This window comes from Sapajus apella, unplaced genomic scaffold (assembly GCF_009761245.1).
Source record: "Sapajus apella isolate SASKATOON/1434 unplaced genomic scaffold, GSC_monkey_1.0 scaffold11, whole genome shotgun sequence".
NCBI classification, from domain to species: Eukaryota; Metazoa; Chordata; class Mammalia; order Primates; family Cebidae; genus Sapajus; species Sapajus apella.
Genome location: NW_022436951.1, coordinates 20,426,699 through 20,449,370, shown reverse-complemented (window position 1 = coordinate 20,449,370; position 22,672 = coordinate 20,426,699). Strand labels below are relative to the sequence as shown.

At 36.9% G+C, this 22,672-nt stretch overlaps 1 protein-coding gene across 3 annotated transcripts in view; it reads right to left on the bottom strand.

Annotated features, from left to right (window-relative positions):
* CDH12 (cadherin 12) overlaps positions 1-22,672 on the bottom strand; it is a 1,125,215-nt gene that overhangs the window by 8,648 nt on the left and 1,093,895 nt on the right. For all 3 annotated transcript variants that reach the window (XM_032278814.1, XM_032278815.1, XM_032278816.1), the window contains 2 exons: positions 8,564-8,685; positions 4,647-4,764 (listed from right to left, as the gene is read on the bottom strand). In XM_032278814.1, the coding sequence (XP_032134705.1) occupies positions 4,647-4,764; positions 8,564-8,685 (240 nt within the window). The remainder of the gene's footprint in view (positions 1-4,646; positions 4,765-8,563; positions 8,686-22,672) is intronic.

The window sequence follows — 22,672 nt, the reverse complement described above, 5'->3', positions numbered from 1 at the left end:
TTTAGGCAGGTCCTCTAGCAATAGAAAGCGCCAAGATGAGAAACTTTATGTGATATGGTTAGGGATGAAAAAACGGATATTAATTGAATCAACATTTACATCTTCAGCAATTAATGGTTGAACACTTGAGTCTGTGGGAAAGAAACAGGCTAGGAATACATGTCATAATCTCAGTGGAAACCCTTCCTCCCTCCTTCCCTTCCTTTTCTTTCTTTCCTTATTTCTTTCTTTCTTTTTCTTTCTTTTTTCTTTCCTCTTTCTTTCCTTCACTCTCTCTCTTTCTCTCCCTCCCTCCCTCTCTTTCTTTCTTTCCTCTGTCTCTCCCTCCCTCCCTCTCTCCCTCCTTTCTTCCCTTCTTTCTTTCTTTCTTTCTTTCTTTTCTTTCTTTCTTTCTTTCTTTCCTTCTTTCTTCTTTCTTTCTCTTTCTATCTTCCTCTTTCTTTCCCTTTCTTTCTTTCTTCTCTCTCTCTTTGTCTCTTTCTCTCTCTCTTTCTTTCTTTCTTTCTTTCTTCCTTTCTTGGTGGAGTTTCACTCTGTAGCCCAGGCTGGAGTGCAGTGGCTCATTCTCAGCTCGCTGCAAACTCCACCTCTCAGCTTCAAGTGATTCTCCTGCCTCAGCCTCCCAAGTAGCTGGGACTACAGGCATCCGCCACCACACCCAGCTAATTTTTGTATTTTTAGTAGAGGCAGGGTTTCACCATGTTGGCCAAGCTGGTCTTGAACTCCTGACCTCAGGTGATCCATCTGCCTCGGCCTCCCAAAGTGCTGGGATTATGCAGTGAGCCACTGCACCTGGCCCAATTTATTATCTATTGAAAACTGACCATAACAAATTTATTGTGCTGTCCATAGTGAGAAGAAAGACATACTATACTTCATTTCCACTCTCTAAATGCTTTCTTTTCATTAAAAATACCTTACAAATATAACTTAATATAAAATGAGGAACATGATAAATAGCACCTGAAATTTTCTGGCAAGTACATGTTTAGTCCATGAGAAAGCATTCTGCTATAAGGCAGTATCATCTGGCTTCCCTTATCATGATTAATCTGAAATAGATCTTTCAGCAGATATACATTGTGGAACATAGTCAATACTTGGGTTTGGTGAATGATGTGGCTCCTAGTTGCTGAAGCCTATGACCTGGAAATCTATTTTGTCTTATCACATTATACACACATACTGAATCTAGGGCATCTATCATAAAGTCTTATCAATTCTATTTCCTTCCACTTGTCTTCATCCTCACAGTCAGTACCCTAATCTAAGGCTCTCACCCATTTAGCGCAATGACATCAAAACTAGCTTTATCTCCCTGTATCTTTTCCATGCTGCATCTAAGCTGATTTCTCTATAATGTAAATATGACGTTATATTCCTGCTTAAATCTTTCAAAGCTACTAACATTGTTGGATTTAAATTAACTCTTGAAATGGCTACTAGGTAGGGTAATCATATGATCGTTTGTCTCAGACAGATCTATTTTATGTGTGCTGTTGTGACATAACATTATTAATATTTCCCACTTTTTGTTCTTAGAAATGTTTCAGTTTTTATAAAATACATGGTCACTGTAATTGTAAATAACTTCAAGACTGGACCGCTGTTCCACTTACAGCCATTTCTCACATTGCTCCATTTTATTCAGCAAACCCTACTCAACTTCTTTCAGTGATAAAATGTGGAGACTCCGATTTTATTTGCCTAATCAGGGCAGCCAACTAATTTCTTCAAAACATCCTCGGACTTCAATCATCATTATTGCCATCTCATCACAATCTGTTCACTGCTTCTTTAGCACAGAATTTATAAAAATTTATCTTTTTATTATTGGGCAATACACTCAGGTGTTTTGATTATGATATTACAGAATACGGAAACTTAGAAGTCATAAAATACCCAAGATTACAGACCTAATAAAGTCACAAATACTGATTAATAGACAACCTTGGTATTTCTAATCCAGTGTCCTTTCTATTTCTGTAGTGGCTGTAATTGTAGCAGATGTAACAACATTAGCAGGAGCAGCCACAGCAGTAGTGATGGCAAGAGTAGAGGCAGTTGAAGTCTAAGTGTACACCATGCAATACTTCACAGTCATGAAAAAGAATGAAATCATGTCCTTTGCAGCAACATGGATGCATCTGGAATCCATTATCCTAAGCAAATTGATGCAGAAGCAGAAAACTAAACACCACATATTCTCGCTTATAAAAGGTGGATCAAAACCAGCCTGACCAAGGTGGTGAAACTCCATCTCAATTAAAAATACAAAACATTAGCTGGACATGGTGGTGGGCACGTGTAGTCCCAGCTACTTTGGAAGGCTGAGGCAGAGAATGGCTTGAATCCAGGGGACAGAATTTGCAATGAGCCCAGATCGCACCACTGCACTCCATCCTGGGCAAAAGAGCAAGACTCCATCTCAAAAAAAAAGAGCTAAACTTTGGGTACACAGAACACAAAGATGGCAACAACTAACACTGGACATGCCAAAAAGAGGGAGGAAGGGAGGAGACAAAAGGTTAAAAAAACTGCTTATTGGGTACTAAGCTCAGTACTTCAGCAATAGGATCATTAGAAGCCTAAACCTCAGCATCGTGAAATATACTCATGTCACAAACCTGCACTTCAATCTAAAATTTTAAAAAGTAAAATTAAGAAAAACCATCTTATTCCATATTGTGTTAAATAATAGATACAGTCCACATTTAAAGTATGATGTTTCTATTGTTTGCAAGTAGAATTACTTATCTGCAATTGCTAAGTGGCTTTTTAGAAAATATACATGTTATTGCATTTTAGGTTTTGAGGTACATGTGAAGAACATGCAACATTGTTGCATAGGCACATACATGGCCATGTGGTTTGCTGCCTCCCTCCCCATCACCTATATCTGTCATTTCTCCCCATGTTATTCCTCCCCAACTCCCCAACCCCCATTGTCCCTCCCCTAGTTTCTCCCCTCAGACCCCAATATGTGATGGTCCCCTCCCTGTGTTAATGTGTTCTCATTGTTCAACACCCACCTATGAGTGAGAACATGCGGTGTTTGATTTTCTGTGTCAGTTTGCTGAAAATAAGTGGCTTTTTTCTTTAAATGACTAGAGTTTCATTTACAGTAATGTGTAAAAAATAACTTTTATGCGTTTATTTTTTAAAAGCATTTCATTTTTTTCTTCCTCTTCATTAGTCTTTAAGTAGCAAATTCTCATTATAAACTATGCAAACCATGTTTCTCCCTCTCTCTAAATAAATAAAGGTGTAAGTGTAACCATGATGGCAGAGATGGTGGCTAAAATGATCTTGATGGTAACGTTTTAGGCATTTTGTTAAGGCTTTGCGTATATGGTTTTATTTAATAAAAATACTATGAGGTTGACTTGACTTAGTAAAATTTTATACATTAAGAGTCTGTCAGTTTGGTAGTATGGAGCAGAAATGCAAACCTGTATCATTTTAAATACCTGCATTCTTTAAAAACAAAAATTTTTAAATATTTATTTTAGATTTGGGGGTAACGTAAATGTTTGTTACATAGGTAAACATGTGTCACAGGGGTTTGTTTTTGTTCATTTGTTTTGTTTGTTTGAGATGGGGTTTCAATCTTGTTGCCCAGACTGTAGTGCAATGGTGTGATCTTGGCTCACCGCAACCTCCGCCTCCCGGGTTTAAGCGATTCTCCTGCCTCAGCCTCCCAAGTAGCTGGGACTACAGGTGTGCCTCATCATGCCTGGCTAATTTGGTATTTTTAGCAGAGACAGGGTTTTTCTCCATGTTGGTCAGGCTGGTCTCAAACTCCCGACCTCAGGTGATCAGCCCGCCTCAGCCTCCCAAAGTGCTGGGATTACAGGCATGAGCCACTGCACTGGCCAGGGGTTTGTTTTACATATTATTTCATCACCCAGGTTTTATGCCCAGTACACAGTAGTTATCTTTTCAGCTCCTCTGCGTCTTCCCAGCCACCTCGCTCAAGTAGACTCCAGTGTTTGTTGTTTCCTTGTTTGTGTTCCTAAGTTCTTACCACTTAGCTCCCACTTATAAGTGAGAACATGCAGTATTTGGTTTTCTGTACCTACGTTAGTTTGCTAAGGATAATAGCCTCAAGCTGCATCCGTGTTCCTACAAAAGACATAGTCTCATTCTTTCTTACGGCTGCATAGCATTCCATGGTTTTATGTATCACATTTTCTTCAATTTGTCATTGATGGAAATTTAGGATGGTTCTATGTCTTTGCTGTTGAGAATAGTGCTGCAGTGAACAATTGTGTACATGTGTCTTTATATTACCTACATTCTTAACCTGTGCTGTGTGTTATTCTAATAAAAGAGTTACTAAAGAATTCCCTACTAGTAAGTACAAGTAATGTGCTTTTGGGAAAAATGGTATGTTTAAAACAGGGAAAGCATTCAATTTCTCAGAGAGTCTTTTATTTGCTTGACTCATTGAGAGACTGTCCACATTTACAGTGGAAGCAAACTGCCCTCCTAGACAGTCAAGATATAGATTAAATATTCAGTTTACTACTGGGACAGAATTTTGCATTTCTCATATAAGGATATGCATATCTTATGAAACTGAGTGCGTCAAAGAAAAGTATTGATTCCTCCCTACGTACCTTTTTTTCTGTGGTTATACTTACTTCTAAAGTCACGAACTGTAAAATTTGGCTTGATGGCAGCCTCAGGTGCTAATCTAAAGGAGAAGTGCTGTCCAGCAGGTGAAAGATCTCGGTCTGCAGCACTGACTATCTGAATTATCTGAAACAGAGTTGAGATTAAACTTGAAGTCAGTCATCAGTTTCAAAGAGGCCTTTACACACCAGGCTACTAAATTTATTTAACGAAGCATGCAAGTAGACAGAAATGACACTTTTTGAATCAATGCCAGCTGGTCAATAATTTACACATAATTTTTATATGCAAATTTCTAACACTTACAGGGAATAATGACAAGTACAATGACAGAACATGGGCTAATTTCAAATTGATACCTGTGTAACTACAAAGGTTACCAGCATTAAAAATGCACACTAATAAGGAAAGTAAAATTAAAATGCACTTGCTTGCATTTTAAATTAGATAAAATAAATGTTTTCTGGCCTGAATATGAAAAGGCTTACCGAAAACAAAATCTCTGATTATCTAAAAGTCCTTGTGATAGCAAAATTTTCATATGCATTACGTTTTATAACAATGGTCCTATTTTCATCAATAAATAAAATGATGAAAAAGAGAGATACAAAAGGTGCATACCTGCTTTTGTTTTGTTTTTCTTCATTCAGTAGGAATATAAATTGTGTTTTCAAAGAGTCTTTAAAAAAGTAAGCACTATCGTTCCTGTTACAAAATTTTTCCAAAATTACTCCCATAGATTGTATATCTTACAGTTAAAAGCCTGGTACTTCAATAAAATGCCCTTAAATACTTAGAGAATAAAAACAACTTCTAAGAATCAAACTGTGAAATTTACAATTCATTAAATAGATAAGCAAATAAGAATGGCTTTTAGGCATTTATTTATTAACATATCCAATGACTGTGCATCAGACAGAATTTTGGGAAATGTATGTGAGAGATGACAAGGGCAGTGCGTTGAGCACATAATCATGATCTCAGACTACATTTGAATATGCAAGAGGAAGACTCTAGATTTCACACACTATTTCCTGGTCCCACTGTGTAAAGCATGCATCCTGTGATCTTACATTGATGCTATTAAACATGAGACTCAGTTAAATCTCAGTCCTATGACTATGATCTACATTCCTGTTTATCTGCACACACACACAGTTAGATAGATGTGAGATATGTAGGTAGGTAAATGGATGGATGGATGGATGGATGGATAGATAGATATCACTGGGACCTCGAATATCCAGTGCAGTGTTAGTAATTTATAACTTAACAGATTAATTGGTCTTCTATGAATTTTGATTTCTTGTCTTAGCACAAATTAGTCACCCAGACTCTATTTACACTTTAAAATTGTCATGGGGCAGAATTTCGTTATTCAGCACCAAAGTCTAAATCGTGGAATGTGGCAACTTAATCAATGAATCACCATATAGACCCTATGAAACCAACTTTCCCTCACTTAGGCCCTTGCCTGCACATCTCTCTATTTCATCTATAAGATTTCTGAATATTATTCAGTGATTAATATGTGGCTATCAAATTTTGCCTTCTCTTGCTTCTATTATCAAGTAGCACCATTTACTAAATTAAATGTATAACATCATAATCTGGCACTTATCTGGAAGTGTCAGTTGGGGGTCCTTGCCCCGAGGGAAACAACTCCCATATAAATCTTTACTGATTTACATAGCAACCTCTTTCCCCCTTTTCTTATTTTTTTAAATTAAATAGATGATACATAGATGATAGATAGTCAGATAATAGACAGTAGCATAATCTAGGAGAGACAGATAGTTCCTCTGCATAATTCTTAGGCTGGGGCAGAATGGCAGGACTCAAAAGCAGAAAGTACTCATATTTTACAATCCCTGAAACTCAATGGACATTTCAGGGTTATGTTTTGTACAAAAGTGTGGCTCAATTGGACACAAAAATCCCCAGAAACATACTTCAGAATAAGAGCTTCTAAGAATCCAAGATATTCCTCAAAATTTTCTTTAGATATGAAAACAGAAGATTGAATTCTAATTTTCTATTCTCAGCTCATCAAATCCTTTAATTTATTGGAAAAACATGCAACATTAAATGGAGCTCTTTTCCCAAAGGCTTCCATTTGGAGCATTACAAATGGAATTCTAATTGATCTGAAAGCATTAATATCCTTAATCCCCTAATGCTAAATAACTGGCTTTTTTTTTTTCTCTGTTTAGTGAGGCATTCTGAAAGTGGAAAATAGCTAACTTGAGGAATTTCGGTAAACTTCTTCAAATTCCAAGAACAACCAAATCAGGTTATTTATTTGAGCCCAAATGTTTTTGTAGCACCTATGATTGCTGAAGATAATGAAAGCTGTAGGCTCATCCCATATAAATTGTAGATGCACTTAAGATGATTTTTAAGTGATTTCTGTGCTGATACAAGATTAAGATGCAGATTTCTTGCTTGAGGAAATATCACAAAATAAGTTATGATGTAAGAGAATTAAGGATTTCCCCAAATTATCAAATGAAAGAGGAGAGCAGCATTGTCAAATAGAAGTTTCCATGGTTATTCTATATCTACAGTCACCAAAATAATGTCTACTTACCACATATTGAGCACTTGAAATGTAGTTAGTATGAATGAGAATATAGTTTTTAGTTTTAGGTAATTTTAATTTTATTTAAATAGCCATACAACCAGTAGACATCACAGGTTTAGAACTACAGGACAAAGGTTCTACCAAGTGATGTAAAACATGGAAATTGAAAATGATACTAAAGGTTAAAGAATGACTTTTTACAGCAAAAATACTGTATTAAATATCAAGATTTATTTCAAGTAAGAATTGAAACTCTTCAAATCTACTTAAGTGAATAGTGATGCTATTTAAAGGTGATCAAAAAATACAGCAAACCAAAGCATACCAATGTATTTTCCCTTTGGAATGTAGGTACACGATATTAGATTAATCATATTTTTGTTTCATTACATACTCTTTTCATATACCCATGCCTGATTCCCTTTATATTCTTCCTTTATTCATTCATAAGACTTTAGGGAGTAAAAAGAAAAAAAAAATGGCTACCTACCACCTTCTAAAGTAGAACTTTTCACAATTAGTTTCATTAACTTTGTGGTCTTCTTTCCTCATAAGATCTTCCCACTACTACATCTTCACAGAATAATATTAACTTCATAAGAAAAATGAAAGTTGGACATTTAAAATAACCTAGTTGTTCTCCTCTAGGCCACCAGAGAGGAAAGCTTTGCATTTTCAGGTTAGATTAAAAGCTTTGTTATGCAACTTATACAAGCAAATGAGTAAAATAAGAAATATACTGGGAAAATGCATTCTACAGTGGCTTGCTTACTGAGTTTACAGTCACAAGTTCTTTAGAAATTTGTGGGTGGATCACTTGAGGTCAGGACTTCAAGCCCAGCCTGGCCAACATGATGACAACCCATCTCTACTAAAAATACACAAACTTAGCTGGGCCTGGTTGTGCATGCCTATAATCCCAGCTACTTGGGAGGTTGAGACAGGGGAATCACTTGAACATGGGTGGCGGAGGTTGCAGTGAGCCAAGATTGTGCCATTGCACTCCAGCCTGGGCCACAGAGTGAGACTTCAAATCAAAAAAAAAAAAGAAATTCCACAGTAAGAGAACGGAAAAACAGCAGAATTCACAAGTGTAGACCTTTAATTATACAAAGAACTTTCACTAGGCAATCAATAATTCATCTGTGCAGTATCACCTCCACATCCATTCATCTATATTATTAATTTACAAGGGTTTAATATCTCTTATGGTTTCTGTTATGAAGAGATCTGATTCAGAAAAATAAATGTATGTGTGTATATTCATGTCTGGACTTATAACTTAAAACACATGCATATAGTGGGTCTTTATATACTCAAGAAACAAAATTTATAAGATACCTGTCCTGGCTTGGCATTTTCACACACAGCTGTCTCATATGGCACAGATATTTCTGGAGGAAATTCATTGACATCTAAGACATTAATCAGTATATTGACTTTGCTGGTTAATAAAGGGTTACCTGTTAAAAGCAGATAAAGATAAAAGATGATTACAAAATCCAGTCAATTATTGCTTCTACAATAAATAGCATTTTAATTTTTAAAAATCAGCTTATATATAGAATAAGAAAAAAATCCCTCTTCTTCTAGAAAATTGAGGGTTCCAATTACAGATGACAAAATGGGTTCTTTTATCATTTTCTATCTTCTTTATCAAATGAATCCTTTTTATCCTCTGTAGTTGGAACCATCAGAATTCAATACCAACATAAGGCCAGCTATTTAATTGATATTTTAGCATAAGTGTAGCTCTTTCTAAAAGAAGGACTTGGCCACTGTTCCAGGGCTAGCTCACAGAACCAATGTTTACCAACAGTGATATTTTTCCCCAGATAAAAAATTGTCTATGTTGTACCCTTATAATGAAAATGTTATCAGTTGAATAATCTACATATTTAAATGACTCACTCAAAATGATTTCTCCTAGAAGATTCCTCCTGAAAAGAAGAATTGTAACAAAAAAGGGAGAGAAGACTCTTCATAAATGAAAAGTGTTAAAGTAAACTTAAGGAAGTAGAAATAAGAGACGGATTATGGAAAGCTAGTGGATATCCTTAAATTACTTGCTGGTGATAAAAAAGGAAGTAATAAACTTTTTTGCAGTAACTTACTTCTTCCTGCTTCCTGACAGTATCAGAAAGGCTGTCAGTTTGACAAGATGTCTCTGCCAAAATCCTATCACCGGTTTTGTTCCCAGCTTATGGATTATTATCTCTGTCATTTGCTGAATAAAACTAGAAATAATTACATAAACCAATAAAGCATAAAATCATAAAATAATGTACCTGTGGTGAACTTGTACAATATATAATTTTACCTTATGAAATGTTACAGATGGCTAAACTGTTACACATTGTTGAAGGACCTCTTATAAAGAGACAGAAAGCAAGATGAATGGGAAGCTTAGAGGCAAACCCAGGATTACAAAAATTCAAAGACCATGCTTATTCCATCATAACTTCTCTATTGATTGCTTTATGAGTTAGACTTCTGCAGTACCTCCAAAAACTTGTAATATTCTTTTAGATGTCTATTTAGAATACTTCAAAGAATGCATAAAAAATCATTCAACATGAGTGATTTTGAAAGGTATACAATGTCTTGGTTGGTTAAAATTCACTTAAAAAATATATTACAACCATTTGACACAACAGCTTTAACAGCATTCTCCTATTCACATGTGACGGTGACATTCAGTATTTGTACCAATACCCACACAGGTAACATAAATTGAGTATAAATAGTATGTTTTTGTAATACCAGGTGTGTTTATAAAAGGTATGTTAATAATCTTGGAGAATTATTCAGAAAATACATATTATTTAAACATTTATATTGGTCACAAGCCACTATCTTACTTGGTGGAAACTGGCCTGGTTTTCACAAGTTATTTATCCTTTCTTCAATTCAATTTCCTTGCATGAAACATAGGCTCTGCTTCACAGGCTCTGCTTCATAGTGCTGTTGCACTACATGAGGTGGTATTTTGCAACATGTTTGATAAATTTCGGTAAATATCGTTACTCTTATTACCATTTATATTTTGTGGAGACGCTCAAGGTCTGTTTCTGTTTTTGCTATTTGCTTTTACATAGTATAAAATATAAAATACCAGTCGACAGCTTGGTTAAACTAGGTTTACTTTTATAAAGAAACTGGAAATTATAAACCACAATGCCTAATGCCTAATATTTTAGCATGCCTGCAATATACAAATATTCTAAAGCACATTACAAAGATAAACTCATTTAGGTGTTACAGTAACTATAATATAGGCATTATTTTATCTCCATTGTGTATGTGAAACTCTGAATAGACGGGGATATAACTTTTCGAATATTATAAGTTGAAACTGATAAGGCTAGGTTTTGATTCCAGCTGTTCTGATTCCACAGCTCATGCTATTAAACTCTATTATATATTGAGGTTTAGAAGAAATGAAAAAAAAAACCACTTTGGCAATTATATAGTTACTTACAAAAAGATAACTAATTCATTTCGTAAAGTTTAGTAAATGAATGTGAATAACTTAAACTACTCAATATCTGGGCAATGTAAAACTCAGTTTCTACTTTCTATTTTACATGGCACATAACGTATGAATTCCTGCAACTGCATGAAAAGGAGCATGTCTTTTTTACTTCTTTTCAGTATTAGGATTTTGTTTCATTAAGTTGGTGAAAGAATGGGATATCTTCCACAGGAGACAGGAGTTCCATTAGAGATTTATTTTATAATATAAGAAAACGTTATTAAAATGAATTTAGACCTGGATTATGCATCAGAAATTAATTCTCTTCTGCTAGTTGTTAATTATTTTCTATCCTGCAAAATAGATTCTAATATCTGTTATGAGTAAATTGTCCCCAAATTATTCTCAATATTGTCATTGTTTTATTTAAAAAAAAATTAGTGTTTCCCCAAAGGTACTTTTGGCATTTTAGCTAAGTCAGTGTTTTGTGGTGTGAAACCTCCCTGTAAAATAGATACCCTACAGGATATCGAAATTTCCTGAAGATTAAATGTCACAAGGCAGCATTGTGGCAATACAAAATAAATGCCCAGATAAAGAGAGAAAAAATAACCAAAAACATGTTCACATTATTGAAAATGAGTAACAAGTTTATCTGTTTAGTAATATTACTCTCTCCTATCATATATTTTCAAAACGTTCCATAATCAAATGTTAATAATGTCTCCTAATATTGTTAAGCAATAACATCTCAGTTTGAGAACTACTGTTCTCAAAAATAAATTGAAACTTTCAAGAGAATGAATAATGTATAGGAGTAATACAGCATTCTTTAATTTATATAAATAGATATTGTACTAAATTATTTTGAAACGTAATGACCTATTTTCTTACTGACTCATCTAATCAATATTTGTGGCAACAATGATGAAATTCATTTAACCTCAATTCCGCATGAGTATTATTTTACCATTATTTGAAAATAACACCATGTGGAAATTTGTTACTGTTGAGTAGTTGTAAAGCAAATTTAATTACGGACCTAGTAAACATTAAATAATCATAGTCTTACACAATTAACTGTTGAGTTCCTAATTGTCAAACCATTTAAATGTCAATTATTATTGTTCCACATTGCCTAAATTTAATAGCTAGTTACTTACTAATTTGAGGTTCGTATAAGATAACAAGGAAACAGTTCTATGTTTGTCCCTTATACCTTCACAATGCTTTGATAGATCTTCCTCTCCCTATCTTTCAGTAACATCTGAGTCAGATCCCATTGCATTTAGAGTCAATTTGATTTAGAACCTATTTTATTATTAATATTTTAACTTACAGCTTAAACTAAGAGAAAAAAAAGCAAAAATAAATTACCAAAATCTGAAGTGCATTCATTACTTCTCATTATAAATAAAATAAAAAATGATAAAGGAATATTTTAAATTGTTTATGTGAGAACATAGTTAATATAGGTGAAATTGGCAAATTCCTATAACATACAAATTAGCAAAACTGACTGAAGAATAAATAAAAAATCTTAACATACTTAAAATAGTGAAGAAATGAACTTGAAAAATCTCCCCACCAGGTAAAGTCCAAGCCCAGGTGGCTTTCACTGGGGAATTCTATCAAATATTTAAGGAACAAATAATAGCATTTTCTTACAGTCTCTTTCAGAAGTAGAGGAAGCAGCACTTACCACCTAATCCTATGTGCCTTGATATCAAAGACCAAAAAAAAAAAAAAAAAAAACTCACAAAAGCCAAAATCACTATTGCATCTTATAAACACAAGTACAAACACTCCTTAAGAAAATATTAGCAAATTAATTCAAGCAGCAAGTTATACAGATGATACCTTATGACAAATGGATGTTAATCCTAGGGACACAAGGTTGATTTAACATCCAAGAACAATCTCCATATTAATACAAGAAAGAACAAAATTTTACAAGGCTATCTCAGTAGACTTGGAATTTGCATTTGACAAAAAACCTAGTCCATTCATGATAAAAACTCTCAAGAAACAATAAATAAAAGGCAGCTTCCTCAACCTGATGAAGTAGGACTATGAGAAACTAATATCATGGTGACACACTTTTTTTCTAACACTGTGCATGGAATAAGAATATGTGCTCTTGAAATGTATATATCCAACATTGTCCTTGAGGGTTTTATGCATTGAAATCAGACCCAAATATATATTTTTAAATGGTACCCAGATAGAAAGAAAGAAAGAAAATGATTACTGCTTAAAGACAATATGAGCCTGTAGATGAAAATCCTAAGGAATCTGCAAATAAACTTACAGATATAATAAAGGAATACATCAAGTTCATTGGATAGGAGATAAATGTAAAGTGATAATTGTACATTTAATACACTAGCAAAGTCCAAATTTGTCAGTATATTAAGTATCCTTTGAAGGATACTTAATATGCTCAAAGGAAGGGAGGATAGACCTCACTTCTTCATCAAAGAAATGTCAGCTTCATTGTCAGAAGATTTTTAGGTATGGCCCAATTAGAATCTGTAGTCAGAAATCTCTTCTGGAAATGGTTCACTAGGAACTACCATTGCAACCTTTGATAAAGGCTGAAAAACCTGAATTCTAAATCCAAAAGAGAATTTAGTATTTATATGAATTTATAGTTCTCATGCTATTCTTCTGAGTGCTACGTTGTTTCACAAGGTGTAAAGAGAAGCTGTTAGCATTAACCACCATTTTCTTGATATAATCTAAGGAGATTCCACATAAGATTTTATTTGACAACGTGTCCTGCTGATTTACAAAGTTTGAAAACTATAAATATATAAATAGCTATTTATAGATGAAAAAACATTGATATAATCTTTCCTATGATTTCTGTTGGAGTCGAGACAGGAATTCAAATCTCACAGTTTCTCAATGCCCTATAATAGCTATTAACTAACTCAGAGAGCAAGAAGATGGAATGCCTGATATATACCAATGTATGTGATGATCACATCTTCAATGAGTTACATTTATAACACATCTAGCAACCAGGCTATGAGGAAGCCCAGCTTACATTCAAAGGACAAGGCAGAACTTCTTAAACTTGTACCTAGTAGATATGCTTCCAAGAACCAAATGAGAAGTGTAACTGAACATGATTTAGAAACTGTAAAGTACTAGTGAACACAAGGTTCTTGTTATATTAAAATACACTGGAGTTACTTTGTTTTTTTTATTTTAAAATAGCATCTCTTTGGAATAACAATAAGAGCTAAAATTCGGCGAAGCATGGCGGCTCACGCCTATAATCGCAGCACTTTGAGAGGCCGACACGAGTGGATCACCTGAAGTCAGGAGTTCAAGACCAGCTTGGCCAACATGGGGAAACCCCATCTCTACTAAAAATACAAAAATTAGCTGGTCGTGATGGTAGGTGCCTGTAATTTCCACTACTCAGTAGGCTGAAGAATCGCTTGAACCCGGCAGGTGAAGGTTGCAGTGAGCTGAGATTGCACCATTGCACTCGAGGTTGGATGACAAGAGTGAAAGTCCGACTCAAAAGAAAAAAAGTTAAAATTCGGTATTGTGATTTCTCAAAGAACTGAAAATAGAATTGCCATTTGATCCAGCAATAAATCCTATTATTGGGTACATCCTCAAAGGGACATAAATCGTTGTACCATAAAGACACATGCACGTGTATGCTCATTGCAGCACTATTGTCCATCAACAGTAGACTGGATTTTTAAAATGTGTCACATATACATAATGGAATACTATGCAACCACAAGAAGGAATGAGGTCTTGTCCTTTGCAGAAACATGGGTGGAGCTGGAGGCCATTATCCTAAGCAAGCTAACACAGGAACAGACAACAAACGCCACGTGTTCTCACTTGTAAGTGGGAATTAAACTTTGAGCACATATGAACACAAAGGATGGGGTGACAGACATAAGGGCCTACTTGAGGGTGGAGCGTGGGAGGAGGGTAAGGAACAAAAAACTATTACCTGGTGACAAAATAATCTGTATGTCAAAACCCCATGATTTGCAATTTACCGACATAACAAATCTCCACATGTACACTTGAACCTAAAATTAAACTTTAAAAAAAGAGTTAAAATTCAATTGTGTGACTACGTTCTAAATTACAACTACCATAACTTCAAGAATGGAATCTTAGCCTTTTATGACACAAAACTGAACTATACTAGTGCTAACTGTGTAAGGTACAGTAAACAAATGATACAGGTTGATGCAGGCTTTCTTTGGCTTTTCTCTTTGGTTCAGTTCCCTTTTTTAAAAGGTTTTTTTTTTTTTTTTTGTGATGGAGTTTCGCTCTTGTTACCCAGGCTGGAGTGCAATGGCGCAATCTCGGCTCACCGCAACCTCCGTCTCCTGGGTTCAGGCAATTCTCCTGCCTCAGCCTCCTGAGTAGCTGGGATTACAGGCACGCACCACCATGCCCAGCTAATTTTTTGTATTTTTAGTAGAGACGGGGTTTCACCATGTTGACCAGGATGGTCTCGATCTCTTGACCTCGTGATCCACCCGCCTCGGCCTCCCAAAGTGCTGGGATTACAGGCGGTTCAGTTCCTTTTAAATGACACATGAAGTTACTCCATGTCTAAAATAATCTGTAGCTAGTCTGGGAAATCCATAAAGAAAATTTATTCACCAAGATACTTCTGTGACTACACAAAGGTGGATTCAAAGATTTTCTGATGGACAATGGTTCAGAGTGCTAAGTTCTTATTTAAGGACCTGGAATCAGTAAAAACGAGTGTCTGGGTTAAGTTTAGGGGTTGTGGGGAACAACGTTCTTATTATACAGATGAAGTCTCTAGGTAGAAAGCTTCAAAAAGAATAGATGGTAAACGTCTTTTATCAGACCTAAAAAGGTACCAGATTCTTAGTTAAATCTCCCCTAGATCAGGAAAAGACCTGAAAAGGAAAGAAAACTCTCCACAGAATGTTAATTTTCCCCCACAAGACAGAGCTGTACAGGCTCATTTCAAAATATGTCAGAGAAATATATTTTGGGGTAAATTACTTTTGTTTCTTTTAGGGCCTGGTTATCCATCATGTCATGCGATGTCACTACAGCCAAGTTGAAATTTGGTATCTTATTGCTTCAAAGAGTCTGTTTTGTCATTCTTAAGATCTTTGTTCTAACGTTAATGCTGCTCACTTGTGCCTGATTCCAGAGGAAAGAGAGTATCATGAGGCATGTTTGACTCTCCTTTCCCGTCATCATAGCCTGAGCTAGTTTTTCAGATTTAATTTGGAATTCCCTTGGCTGAGAGGAGGGATCCACTCAGTCAGTTGTGGGTCTTAGAATTTTATTTTTGGTTTACACTGTAACAACATAAATTTTCAAAAATACCAGTCAGATCAAGTTCTGTCTTTGATTATATCTCCTCAATGTTTACTTCTTTGCTTCAGGATAAAAATCAAAATATCATAACATGCTGGAAAAAAAATCATATTTGTCACCTGAATTTTCTTCATTACTGGGAGGCAAAAGGTATAGTGAGAGAGAGAGACAGAGAGACCACAGAGAGAGGAGTTTTACCTTGTACTCATCCTAGATTTCTTTTTTCTTTCTTCCATTTCTAGAGCTTGATACATGTTATTTTTGCCAACAAAAATATCTATATATCTTCTTCTTACTATTTAGTCTCTAAGTTGTATACTTCCCAGTTGCCATGTTATTGTAGCAGATTTACCAGGTATCTTTCTGCTGCTCCTCTAATGCCCTGCTGCTTTGCTTCTCTTCTGTGCTAACATTTTAGTGCATTGAGAGGCCAAAATAGGCAAATCACTGGAGGTCAGGAGTTCAAGTCCAGGCTGGCCAAGATGGTGAAGCCCCATCTCTACTAAAATACAAAAATTATACAGACATGGTGGCACGCACCTGTAATCCCAGTCTACTCTGGAGGCCGAGGCACAAGAATCACTTGAACCTGGGAGGTCAAGGTGGCAGTGAGTCGAGATTGTGCCACTGCACTCCAGCCTGGGCAAAACAGGCTGTCTCAGAACAGCAACAACAATAACAACAAAATTTTAGTTCAGTATTCTCATTGCCAGTTCACTATGTCTGTTGTCCATTAGACTGGAAGTTCATGTGAGGAAGACATTTCTTTTTTTTGTAAAATTTTTCCCAAGGAATAAACAAATGAGTACTAAAATGTTATTGTTATATTCAGGATAAATATTTTCTTGAAATATTAATAAAGTGATGATATAATAATGTTTATTTAAAATATATTAGTTTTGTATACATCCGTATGTTCCAGAAAGTCTGATAGATGATGAGATTTAAAGATGTATCAGTGAGAGTCTTTATTTTTTGAGCCAGAGTCTCAGTCTGTTTCCCAGGCTAGAGCGCAGTGGCGTCATTGGCTCACTGCAACCTCTGCCTCCTGGTTTCAAGCGATTCTCCTGCCTCAGTCTCCTGAGTAGCTGGGACTATAGGCACACAGCACCACGCCCAGCTAATTTTTGTAATTTAAATAGAGATGGGGTTTCACTACACTGGTCAGGCTAGACTTGAACTCCTGACCTCAGCTAATCCACCCGCCTTGGCCTTCCAAAGTGCTGGGATTACAGGCATGAGCCACTTCGCCTGGCCCAGATAGTCTTTGATAGAAGAAGTTCATACTAAGGAGTATTTACTAAGTAGTGTGTGTATACTCCTTAGTATGAACCTCTTAGTTCACTATGAAGTATGAACCTCTAAGTATCATCATATACTATATCATATTTAATCTATTCCTATAGTGATTAGATTAAATATGATATAGTATATGATGTCAACAAAATAACATTTCCACGTACAAATATTTTCTAATTTTGAATTCTATCTTGTATGTGATGTTAAAAAGAATTTTATCTACATGTCTAAATATGATTTTTATCCAAATTTCAAGCTTCGGGTGAAAAGTTCATCATGTAGTTTCAATTTCCTGAAATAATCAGATACTAATTAAGAAAAATATAAGCCTGGCATTATGGTTGTACATGTGATTTGATGGAGCAATTGGATTGATTTAAAGTATTTCTAAGCAGCTTGATTACCATAATGTACCCATAAGCAGTTGAAAATTTAAGATAAAATATAGTTTATCACAACATAAATTTGGATTTCATTACATGTACATAGCATATAATAATGAGAAAAATTGGTACTATTTCTATATTAAGTTGATGATTATGGTGATGTTAATGATTACTCTTTCCCATATATATGATACATTGCAGTGCTTCACGATGTCAAGTTGTGAAAACTTTATTAGTGATTCTCTCTTCGAAGTATTGCTCTTAGATGTTGTGATGGTTAATTTGAGTGTCAACTTGATTGGATTGAAGGTTGCACAATATTGTTCCTGAGTGTGTCTGTGAGGGTGCTGACAAAGGAGATTAACATTTGAGTCAGACCCATCCTCCATTCAGGAGAACCCCATCTTTGACTGCACTCAACAGTGAAAGGGAAGTTGGGTATTGCTACTGTAATGGACAGCAGAGGCAAGGCAGCAATCAAACTAGTCAGACTCGTGTAGAGCTCTGGCATTGGCTAATTAATCCCAGAGTTTCTAGAAGTGAAATTGACAGGAAGCCTACCATATTCTTACTTTATTTATATAAGCAGAAAACTTCCCAGTCAAGTGGACAAAAAACTAAACAGAATCACAGATCCCACATACAAAGGCTGCTAAGATTTTGGAGCAAGGCCCTACCAAATTCTGCAGATAACTACTTTCCTTTTGAGAGACAGGTCTTAGCCTGTTATTGGGCTTCGGTGGAAACTGAATGTTTGACTATGGATCCTCAAGTCACCATGTGACCTGGACTGCCAGTCATGAACTGGATACTTTCTGACACATCTAACCATAAAGACAGTCATGCACAGCAGCATTCCATCATCAAATAGAAGTGGCAGATATGCAAATTGGTTCAAGCAGGTACTGAGGGCACAAATTGGTTACATGAGAAAGAGGCTCAAATGTCCATGGTCCCTATCCTGCCACTGTGCCTTCTCTCCCCCAGTCTGCACTGGTGGCCTTATGGGGAGTTCCCTATGAGAAGCTGACAGAGCAGAAGACAAGGGCCTGGTTTACAAATGGCTCTGCCTGATATGTAGTCACCACCGAAAAATGGATAGCTACCGCACTACAGCCCCCTTCTAGGACATCCCGAAGGACAGTGGTAAAGGGAAATCTTCCCAGTGAGCAGAACTTTGAGGAGTACACCTGGTTGTGCACTTTGCTTGGAGGGCAAATGGCCAGATGTGCGATTATCTGCTGACTCATGTGTTGTGGCCAATGGTTTGGCTGGATAGTCAGGAACTTGGAAGAAGCATGATTAAAAAATTGGTGACAAAGAAACTTGGGGAAGAGGCATGTGGATGGACCTTTCAAAGTGGTCAAAAACTGTGAGGATATTTGTATTTCATGTGAGTGCTCACCAAAGGGTGACTTCAGCAAAGGAGGAGTTTAGTAATCAAGTGGATAGAATGACTCATTCTGTGGACACCACTCAGCCTCTTTTCCCAGGCACTGCTGTCATTGGCCAATAAGCCCATGAACAAAGTGGCCATGGTGGCAGGGATGGAGGTTACGCATGAGCTCAGCAACATGAACTCACACTCACCAAGCCTGACCTGGCAGCGGCCACTGCTGAGTGCCCAATTTATCAGCAGCAGAGACCACACTGACCCCTTGATATGGCCCATTCCTTAGGATGATCAGGCAGCTACTTGGTGGCAGGCAGATTATATTGAACCTCTTCCATCACGGCAAGGACATTGGTTTGTCCTCACTAGAACAAACACTTATTCCGGATGTGGGTTTGCCTGTCCTGTATGCAATGCTTCTGCCAAGACTATCATTTGTGTACTCATGGAATGCCTTAGCCACCATCATGGTATTCCACATAGCATTGCCTCTGACAAGGCATTCACTTTATAGCCAAAGAAGTGCAGCAGTGGGCTCATGCTCATGGAATTCAATGGTCTTACCATTTTCCCTATCATCCTGAGGCAGCAGGATTGATAGAACAGTGGAATGGCATTTCAAAGTCACAGTTACAAGGCCAACTAGGTGACAATAAGTTTGAAGCCTGGGGCAAAGTTCTCCAGAAAGCTGTGTATGCTCTGAATCAGCCTCCTGTATATGGTACTGTTTCTCCCATAGCCAAGGTTCACAGGCCCAGGAATCAAAGGGTGGAAGTGGAAGTAGCACCACTCAACATCACCCCTAGTGACCCAGTTGCAAAATGTTTGCTTCCTGTAACTGCACCATTACATTCTGCTGGCCTAGAAGTCTTAGATCCTGAGGGAGGAATGTGACTCCCAGGAGACACAATGATTCCGTTAAACTGGAAGTTGAGATTGCCACCTGGCCACTTTGGGCTCCTCCTACCTCTAAGCCAACAGGCTAAGAAAGGAGTTACAGTGTTGACTGGGGTGACTGGCCCAGACTATCAAGATAAAATCAGCCTACTACTCCACAGTGGAGGTAAGCAAAAGTATGCGTGGAATATAGGAGATTCCTTAGGACATCTCTTAGGATTATTATGCCTTGTCATTAAAGTCAAATGGAAACAACAGCCTGATTTAGGTAGGACTACCAATGGCCCAGGCCTTTCAGGAAACAAGATTTGTATCATGCCACCAGGTAAAAAATCATGACCTGCTGAGGTGCTTGCTGAAGGCAAAGGAAACATAGAATGGGTAGTAGAAGAAGGTAGTCATCAATACCGGCTATGGTCATGTGATCAGTCACAGAAATGAGGACTGTAATTGTCATGAGAACATATTTGCACTTCTATACACTTGTACTAAGAAGATATCTTTATTTTGTTTCTTTTTTCTTTATCATGTGATATAAGATTTATTGACTTCATATCAGCATTTAAATGTTGTTAACTTTATATAATAGCATTTAGGTTAAGAGTTAGTGTGTGCTTCTGGTTGTAAGAAGGATAGCTTTATTATGTTAGGCATAATTATGATCTTCTTATGGTCTTTATATGGATATTATGTATGATTTCAGGAGATGTGTATGGGTTCAAGTTGACAGCGGGTGGACTTCTGATGGTTAATATTGAGTGCCAACTTGATTGAATTGAAGGATGCAAATTACTGTTCCTGGGTTTGTCTGTGAGGGTGTCACCAAAGGAGATTAACATTTGAGTCAGTAGAATGGGAGAGGCAGACCCACCCTCAACCTAGGTGGGCACCATCCAGTCAGCTGCCACTGCCGCTAGGATAAATGTAGGCAGGAATGTGGAAGGACCAGGCTAGCTGAGTCTTCCGGACTTCCTCCTTCCCCTCTGCTGGATGGATATTTCCTTCCCTCAAACATCAGACCTTAAGTTCTTCAGGTTTTGGACTCGTGGACTTAGACCAGTGATTTACCAGGGACTCTCAGGCCTTCTGACACAGGCCAAAGTTTGCACTATTAGCTTCCCGATGTTTGAGATTATGAGACTCAGACTAGCTTCCTGGCTACTCACCTTGCAGATGGCCTATTGTGAGACTTCAGATTGTCATCATGTGAGTCAACTCTCCTAATCAACGCCTCTTCACATATTCATCTAGCTTATTAGTTCTGTCCCTTTAGAGAACCCTGACTATTATACAAGTGCTAATGCAATGTTGTCAATTCTAGTATAAACCACACTTATCTCTCTTTGAGAATACAAAATAATTTTATATAGTTACTTGGGAAGAAGAAAAGAAATTAGAAAACAGTAAATAAACTACCTATACTCATGTAAAGCAAGGCATTCATAAAAAATAAGAGAAAAGCAATAACTTGGGCAATTGAAAGAAGAAAGGATTGACATCAATTTGTAATGGAAAGCAATGGTTATGTGTAGTCCTGAAAAGTCAACTACAGTCTTTGGGTAATTACATGGATTCATGGTAACTGATTCCACTCTTTTGTTTACTCAATTTTGTGAATGACACAGTGGGTCCCCAATCAGTGTTCATTGGAGTTACTCAGGGAGCTTGTTTGAAATGGAGATTTCTTGACAGTACTCCCAGAAATTCTGATTTACCAAGTCTTGAAAGAAGTACAAGCATCTTCCCTTTAGGAAATGCCCCAGGTTTCTCTGATGCAGGTGACTGTGATTCACATTGAAGGAGACCAGTAGAGAAGAAAAGGCCAACCCAAGGATGCCTACTTTCAAAGTTAATAGGGTTATTAACACCTTTTTTGAAAAACAGTCTGGCCAAATTAAAGAGGAGAATATTTCTGCCCAAACACCACAAAGATTCCACACCTTCTTGTCACTTGATCACTTGTAAAGTTAACTATGGTCACCCAGGTGAATACGTTGTAAGTCAACCAGTGCTGGTTCACAGAAATGCAGGCCTAGGAACAGAGAGGAAAAGTTGAAGAAGTGGAATGCTTTTTTGGATGCATAGTAAGCTGGGGCACAGAGATAGAGGAGACATGAGAAGGAGGACAGACTCATAGTCCCACCTGAAAATCTGCAGAATCTCATGAGGCTATTAAGGCTCTGTTGAATGAAGCCTCAGCTTCTTTTCCGAATGTCTACTCCTTGAAAGCAACTATTCCACACTGCTTGAGTATCTGGCCTCACGATGACTTTTCTTTTTTTTTTTTTTTTTTTTTCGGAGACGGAGTTTCGCTCTTGTTACGCAGGCTGGAGTGCAATGGCACGACCTTGGCTCACAGCAACCTCCGCCTCCTGGGTTCGGGCAATTCTCCTGCCTCAGCCTCCTGAGTAGCTGGGATTACAGGCACGCGCCACCATGCGCAGTTAATGTTTTGTATTTTTTAGTAGAGGCGGGGTTTCACCATGTCGACCAGGATGGTCTCGATCTCTTGACCTTGTGATCCACCCCCCTCGGCCTCCCAAAGTGCTGGGATTACAGGCGTGAGCCACCGCGCCCAGCAACTTTTCATATCTATGCCTTTGCTTAAAATGTTTCCTCAACCTAGAATAGCCTCCTTTCTTCCA